The sequence below is a fragment of the Nansenia antarctica genome (assembly GCF_963989245.1).
Source record: "Nansenia antarctica genome assembly, chromosome: 20".
In the NCBI taxonomy this organism is placed as follows: domain Eukaryota; kingdom Metazoa; phylum Chordata; class Actinopteri; order Argentiniformes; family Microstomatidae; genus Nansenia; species Nansenia antarctica.
Genome location: NC_137693.1, coordinates 18,926,395 through 18,934,980, shown reverse-complemented (window position 1 = coordinate 18,934,980; position 8,586 = coordinate 18,926,395). Strand labels below are relative to the sequence as shown.

Below are 8,586 nucleotides of genomic sequence, written 5' to 3'. Positions count from 1 at the left end.
CTCTTTTTTGCAGTGATGTGTGGGTTTTTCTCAGTAAATCTCAGGCCATTCTATCTGAACATTTTCTTGGTCTTCCAGATCTTGCCTTGACTTCAATTGTTCCATTTATTTTCCATCTTCTGATCATGTTTCTGACAGTGGAAATGGGTAGTTTGAAACATTGCGAGAGTTTTTTGTAGCCTTATCCTTGATGGTGGAAGTGAACTATCTTGATTCTGACATCATTGGACAACTGTTTAGAGGAACCCATGGTTTTTAACACCAGACACAACAGCCACCACAGTCGGATACTTTAGAAAGCATGGAGTTACTTCAGAATATATAGCTCAACCCTGGAATTATATTCACCTCATTGAAGCCCTAACAAGTAAATCACCGTGGTCTGGGCCTTAGTAATCGTCTTCTCAAAAGGTAACAAAGAATAATCCGAAAGGGTTCCCAAACTTTTGCACAGGGCCCCTTTTCCTTTTTTATCATTCAGAAACTCTGAAAAATGAAAATAAAAAGAAGAGAGAGCTGGCAGCCACTAGGTGGCAGCCTCTTCTAGGTGGCAGCCTCTTTTCTCACTCAGTGAGTCTGTCAGCTCCTTGGTTACCTGCTGTACACACCTGAGCTCCTCTGGGGGAATGGCTGCACCAAACGGAACCGTGTCCTCCATCCTTACGTGTTGACCTACATGTATTATATAATCATTTTAATCACCACTGAGTTAGTGACCCTTTTACTATTACACTCACATTTCATTCAATGGGATATAGTGTATATCTTATTATGAATAAATAAATCCTTTATTTCAATTATGCAGTTAAGATAAGTAGAGCAGTGTTATCAGCTGTACTAAAATGGAAGAATGGTATTGCGTCCTCTGAGTTGTTGAGAAGTGCCGATAGGCCCTGCTCTGTCTTCATCTCTGGGATTCATTTTCAATCTAAAGGCCAATGCACACGGCGTGCGATTTTGTCGCACGACAACATTCGATTCTCAGCCTGCCTGGTCCGACTTCGGTGGTGTGAATTGAGAATCGAATGTTGTCGTGCGGCAATATCGCATCGCACGCCGTGTGCATTGTCTCATTCAAAACAATGGAATCGAATTCGCGGTGCGACAAAATCGCACGCCGTGTGCATTGGCCTTTAGACTCCAGGGAATGGAACCTTAATAGGAATTTAAAGGGATATTTTACTCAAAATACAAATAACTGATGTACCACATGTCTGCTATAATCTATTTAGTAACACAGATTGGGGATTATTTGTTGTGTTACTTAGATACTGTACTTGATAGACACATTTAGTTTGGATATTATCACCATATTTATCATCATGCAGGCTAAATTCAACTATGCTATCTGACACAGCAATAGCCCAACTGAATTGACCACAACCAGGGAGTCACAACCACAACCAGGCGGTCACAACCACAACCAGGCTGTCACAACCACAACCAGGCGGTCACAACCACAACCACAACCAGGCTGTCACAACCACAACCAGGCGGTCACAACCACAACCACAACCAATATTCATTTGTATTTTGGGTCACTATCCTTTCTAAATACATTCATATTAGAAAGGAATAGCAACATCCATAGTGATCTATATCTTAGTGACAAGGAGAATTATTAAATAATGAGCTAAAGCATAACAAGAGCATGGTATAGGACTGACCCGCCTACGAGCAATGGCTGAATGTGATGGAGGAAATATACCAGATGGAGAGGTTCACACACATATTGAGGGTGAGAGCCAGGGGAGGTGTTTGACTTGAAATGGGCAAAATGGATTGAGTACAAGAAGGAGGAACATTAAAAAGACACCATTAATATGGAACTCATGTATGATAATGCTGAGTAAATGAGAGGAAGCCCACATGTCACAATATTATTATTTTATTATTATTTAGTTTGTCCTTTATCCTATAGTTTTTTCTGTGAATTGATGAGTGTTATTGTTGTTAGGAAGTTGTGATTTTTTGTATTTGCAGAAAAGTTAATAACATTTCAGTTACAAAAAAATAATGACCTAAAGCAAAACAGCCCAAATAAAAATTCAGTATTCCATTAATTTGGACTATCCTTATTTGCATCTGTTGTTTTCATGTAAGGTGTTCCCCTACTTTTGGGGCAGTATAATCCATTTACATTTTTGACACTTAGCAGACACCTTTATTTACCAACGCGACTTACAACAAATACATTTGTCTAAGTAAGTGAATCACCTATCCAGCAGTCATCACAAGAAAAGTCATCTCGTGCCAGGGGGCATTGGCAGTCATAATGCTAGAAGGAAGATTTTGTTGTTGTTGTTAATATACTGTAGACAAACTGAACAGGGGGATGGGGAGGTTCCAGGTCATTGTTGTATGAATATTGTGTGTGTTTGTGTATGCTTCAGCTGGCAGTTCTAGTTCACTGATGACACCTGCGCCTTCCTCGCATGTGCCATACAGCTCTGAACAGCCCCGATGGCAACCGGCTGACGCCAGCTCCCCAAAGCCTCCGTCACTAACCCAGGCCAACCACCCTCCACAGCCTCAAAGCCTCCGTCACTAACCCAGGCCAACCACCATCCACAGCCTCAAAGCCTCCGTCACTAACCCAGGCCAACCACCCTCCACAGCCTCAAAGCCTCCATCTCTAACAAAATGGACCGCACTTATATAGTGCCTTTATCCAAAGCGCTTTACAACGACCTCTCATTCACCCATTCACACACACATTCACACACCAATGGCGGCAAGCTACCATGCAAGGCGCCGGCCCCGCTCACTGGGAGCAATTTGGGGTTCAGTGTCTTGCCCAAGGACACTTCCACATGTGGCCAGCCGGAGATCGAACCACCGATCTGCCAACCTTGCGATCATTAGACGGCGGCTCTACCTCCTGCGCCACAGCTGCCCCCCTCACCCAGGCCCAATCACCCTCCTCCACCACTCCTCCACCATGTGTCCTTGATGAGGAGAAGACCCTTAAGCCCCTTGCTGAAGATGCTGAACTAACACTATCCCCCCCCGCTCTCTGTCTCTCTCTCTCTCTCACTCACACTCACACACACACACACACACACACACACATACACACACACAATCACACACACACACACACACACGCACACACAATAGATCAAGCATTGATTCACTGCGGAGGCTGCTGTGTCAGGGCTGTGGTGGTGAACCTGCTCCCTCTGCCCTGATTGCCGGAGCCTTCCCTGAACACGTACCGCATTTTTTGCATGACATCAAACACCCCATAACGTGTCCTACAGTGCTCACCTCTCACAAACCTGCACACAACCCCCAACCCCCTCTCTCTCCCACTCACCCTCTACTCTCGCTGGTTTCCTACCCGTCTATCTATTTCTTTCTACTGTATAGACTACTGTACATTTCTCTCATGTAAGGGACACCTCTGTGTGTGTGTGTTAGTATGTGGGTGGGTGGGGGTATTGTACAGTATGTACAGTATCACACCAGCATAATATTAATCTAACGAATGCAGCCTTCAATGTCACAGGAAACTACAGTGCAGTGCTCATCTCTCCTGAGAGAGAGAGAGAGAGAGAGAGAGAGAGAGGGGGGGGGGGTTGGAATGGAGGAGGGTAAATGAACAGAATGTGAGAGCGGGAATGAGGAGGAGGCGAGAAAAAATAAAAAGGGGGTAGAAAGATATAGGTGTGCTGTCATACTGAATACAGTAAAAAAGGAGGGGACAAAGGGGGGGGGGTGGGGAGGAACCCCTGATACTCTGCTGTAATCCTCTCCACAGAAGCACGAGCTGGAGGATGTGTGACAGAGGGAGAGAGAGAGAGAAGAGAGAGAGAGACCATGTGGACGAGAGAGAGTGATGAGAGGCAGCGGTAGTGAGGAAGAAAGGGAGCACTGCCAAGCCTCCAGACTGAGACAGAGAATCGCATAGAGAAAGGAGGGAGGGTTGGCTTATAGAACGCCTCATTCCAACAGTACATCAGGAGAACACAGAGACAAGCACCGGGGAGGGAGGCATTCCTGCAAGCACAAGAGAGATAGCGATCAGAGGTAGCAATCCAAGCAAATTTTACCAGAGTAGGGAAGGAGGGAGGGGGGTATCAGAGGGAGGAGAGAGAGAGGTGGGGGGAGCAGGTCTGAACAGGGGGAGTGTGTGGCTTGCTTACGGAGGGTGACAGAGATAAATTGAATGAGCGAATGAGAGAGAAAAAGAGAGAGAGAGAGTGTACTGAGACCTAGAGAGAAAGAAAGAGGTAATCGCAGAGACTGAGCTCAGCACACAAACACAAGGAGAGGGGGAAGGAGGGAGCTCGGGGAGAGAGAGAGAAAGAGAGAAAGAGAGAGAGAGAGAGAGAGAGAGAGAGAGAGAGAGAGAGAGAGAGAGAAAGGAGCAAGATGATGAAGAACAGAAATAGGTTTTCCAGGATAGCCACTCATCATCATCACTGCTCTCTGCGGCAGACGTGACTCCAGGCATTGGACTGCTGGAATTAGCCAGAGGGACAATACAGGACAGCAGTTCTGCAGCACACTGCCTTCAGTGTATGCAGCAAGGCCAGTTGATTTATTACTGAAGGAAGTGTGTGTGTGTGTGTGTGTGTGTGTGTGTGTGTCTGTGTTCTCTCTCTCGCTGTGTGTGCATTTGTACTATATGTGTATGCGTATGTATGTATGTGTGTGTGAATGTATGTAGGCAGGTTTTTTCGTTATGCTTTCTTCGAGGTATTCGGTCCTGGAGGATGACAATCATGTTCAGCAATCAATGTCGTGTGGATGGAATGTGCGGCAGGACCTTTGTGCAGGGTTGTGATTGGGGTTTTTACAATCTAGTGTAGTAAAATGGAGTAAATGGAGGAAGAATTTGAGCAGTGATTGTCTGTCTATTGAGAGCCAAGCGTGTAAAGTGTCAGCGAGGAGGTGGAGCAGAGGAGGGGTCAGCCGGGTGCAGAGGAGGGGTGTGTGTCGGGTTAGGGGAGGAGGAAGGGGACAGTGAGGGGTAGACGACACGCTTTACACAATGCAAGGACAAGAGCTCGGCAGCGATGGGGGGGAGTGCATCTGAGGTACCAGGAGTGCCCTGGGGGTAGGGCGGAGGACAGAGAGAGAGAGAGAGGGAGAGAGGGCATAGAGGGAGAGATAAAAAGAGGAGGGAGGGCGAGAGAGAGAGCACGATCATGGCTGTCAGATACAGTGAGCTATAGCATATGCTGTAGCGTAGAGCAGAGTGGTGCGGCAGTGGGAGGACGAGCATCACTGCACAGGGGAGGGGAGGGGAGAGAGAGAGAGAGAGAGATAGGGAGATAGGCAGACTGTTCAGCTCAGCACAGCACCTCTCCTCTGTCAGGAGGAGAAGCACATCAGGACCGGAGGAGGAGTGAGGACGCACACACACACTCCACGCTTCCCAGTCTCTTACCTGACACTGAGCAAAGCACCCCAGGGTCAACGAGTAGAGGTCAGGAGGAGTTGGTGCGAGACGGGGGCGGATGCGCCCCCACTTGCCGGGGACCGACAGGACTGTTGAGCCCAGGAGGAACAGCGGCCGAAAGAGGGGGAGGAGGAGGAGGAAGAGGAAGAGGGGCACAGCCCCGGAGACCCAGTTCCTTCTTTAGGCTGAGCCTGTCCACCAATGACCATGGGGGAGTGGACCATTCTGGAGCGGCTGCTCGAGGCTGCTGTCCAGCAACACTCTACCATGATTGGGAGGTAAGAGTGTCCAGATACTCACTCACCCCCCTGAGCATGTCATCAACAAATAAAAAATAAAATGTGTGTGTGTGTGCGTGTGTGTGTGTGTTTGAGGTGTGAAGTATGTTTATGTGATGGGAAAATGTAAGGATCTTTATGTGGTTTGAAGGTGTGTCAAGTGAAATGTGTGTGTGTATGTGTGTGTGTGTGTGTGTGTGTGTGTGTGTGTGTGTTTGAGGTGTGAAGTATGTTTATGTGATGTGAAAATGTGAGGATCTTTATGTGGTTTGAAGGTGTGTCAAGTGAAATGTGTGTGTGTATGTGTGTGTGTGTGTGTGTGTGTTTGAGGTGTGAAGTATGTTTATGTGATGTGAAAATGTGAGGATCTTTATGTGGTTGAAGTGAAGTGAAAGGGTCAAGTGAAATGTGTGTGCGTGTGTGTGTGTGTGTGTGTGTGTGTGTTGTGTGAAGTGTTGGGGGGTATCTCTGAGGATGGCCTCTTTGTCTCCCAGGCTGGTTCCAGCAGTATCTACTACTCTCTACCCCTCCCCTCCCCTCCCCTCCCCATCCTTCTCCTCCTACGGCCATCATTAGTTAGGTTTAAGCTAATAAGCACATAATCAGGAGCAGGCATTACTGGGCATTAGGGTTCATTCAGCTCATCTCCTGTGTTTATTCCACCTATTGGCCTAGCTAGTCATGCAGGGGCAATTGGGGTCCCCATGGCTGAACTGGACATCAGAGGGGGAGATAGGGGAGTGAGAGGGGGAGTAGAGAGGGTGAGAGGATAGAGGAGTGTTGGCAGGGGACATGGAGGTAAGGAGGGGAGAGGTGGAGGAAGAATGGATGATGTGAGAGAGAGAGAGCTTCTGTGTGAACGGAGAACTAACAATCTTTTTTCAAGATAAAGCCATATGTTCTCAGATACTCAATGTAACGTTAGGGCCAGTCGAGATAGATCACTTCTCTTTGTGTGTGTGTGTGTGTGTGGATGCAGCTACTGAAGCTAGTGACAGAAGGTCATGCGTGAACAGATGAGCCTTGGAGTCTTATTAGTAGTGGAGACATGTATTTTGGACATAACAAAATACATCTCTAACAGTTTTTCCTCTGGTGTTGCGAAAAATATGCTACGTCGTCTGTGAGATGAATCAAATTCAGAGTGTGATTTTCCGCCCATTAACCACAATCTGGGCTCTGGTAAACTGTGCTGGGTCATTTCCATTCAGCTATGCTAGACTAGCCAGCGAAACACGCTGCTCTATATACTTTGAGGACAGCCAAACAGAAGAAGTGAACGGAGATGCTTCCTGTTCTCTGTTCTTCCACCTCTAGCACAGGCTCGAGCAGAAGCTTGGCCGCGGAGGTGTGTTAGCAACCAGGCCACTGCACTGCTGTGCTCATTAACCTAAACACCAGGTGGTTTCCAGCAAGGGCAAGGTCTGACCTTCTCTGCTATCCAAACACCCGCCGTCCAATCAGTGTGTGTGTGTGTGTGTGTGTGTGTGTGTGTGTGTGTGTGTGACTGCATACACGTGTCTCCACAAGATGGCTAGAGTGTCTGTTACAGTGTGAACTATGTTCTATAAGACACAATGTGCCAAGGTGTCATGTGTCAAGTTGTAAGATTGTTGTAGTATAACATTCTTCTTTCTCAATATATCAGGAAAAGATTATAGATAGGATTTAGAACTTTGGATTACTGTACAAACCATACACCAGCCAAACCATACTCGTGAGTACAGTAACTATTACCCCACAAGTCACTCAGAGATGTATGATGAATGATCTGCATAAGAAATCTGCATTTCCCCCACATCTCCTTTGAGTTGAGATCAAGTCTTGGAATCATTGATAGTCTGTCGGGTGCAAAAAGAGGAATAAATGAGTCAGAGTATGAATCGATGAATGAGAAAACGCCTACAATCATTCAGAAGAAGAGACAACTCTCTCAATTTGTCTGCTGCTTCTGACAAAGAGCATTATTAATAAATGAAATTGTGTTTTATCCTTAATCTGAGCAGGCTGTCCGCTGTTGATCATCTAACATGACCTGACAAGAAAAGCCTCTCCAGCTATCAAACATATTTCATGACTAACTCTCCTCCAGCTATATTTGGGTAGATACTTTTGACATTGCCAAACATTCACTGATGTATCTATCTGTGGCATGTACTGTACAGTGGGGTGCAAAAATGTGGGCACCCCTAGACAAAATACCTTTTACAATTAATATCTAAGTGAAAAGAAGCAAACCTAACCTCTAAATTGTACAAATATGACACATTTCATCACATTTTAAAGCAAGATTGATTTTTATTTTAAACTTTTTACAGTTTCAAAATAATACAACAAGGAAAATGGCCTTGTGCAAAAGTTTGGGAACCCTGTCAGCTAGTACTTTGTAACTACTCCTTGGGCAACTATAACAGCTTGCAAACGCTTCCTATAGCCAGTTAAGAGTCCAAAAATTCTTGTTTTGGGAATTTTTCCACATTCTTCCTGGCAGAACACCTCTAGCTCAGAAATATTCTTCGGCCTTCTTGCATGCACAGCATGTTTCAGATCTCTCCACAGATTTTCTGTCTGGGGACTGTGATGACCATTCCAAAACCTTCATCCGTCTTTCCTGGAGGTACTTCATGGTTGATTTTGATGCTTCGGGTCATTGTCTTGCTGGAATACCCAACCTTTCTTCTACTTCAATTTCTGGACTGACCTTTGAACATAAGCCTCTAGAATATTTAGATATTTGGTGGAATCCATTCTTCCTTCCATACGCACAATATTGCCTGTGCCCCCAGCTGCTACACAACCCCAAAGCACAATGGACCCACCTCCATGCTTAACAGTTGGCAAGATGTTCTTCTCTACAAATGCTTCACCCTTTTTTTCTCCAAACATACCTTGTTTGGT

At 46.1% G+C, this 8,586-nt stretch overlaps 1 protein-coding gene across 1 annotated transcript in view; it reads left to right on the top strand.

The window, feature by feature from the left end:
- Nucleotides 1-5,611: 5,611 nt before the first annotated feature.
- LOC308174749 (gap junction delta-2 protein-like) overlaps nt 5,612-8,586 on the top strand; it is a gene marked incomplete at both ends in the record, with an annotated part of 14,392 nt that continues 11,417 nt past the window's right edge. Inside the window, one exon of the mRNA XM_080549847.1 lies at nt 5,612-5,688. Within this exon, the coding sequence (XP_080405973.1) occupies nt 5,612-5,688 (77 nt within the window). The remainder of the gene's footprint in view (nt 5,689-8,586) is intronic.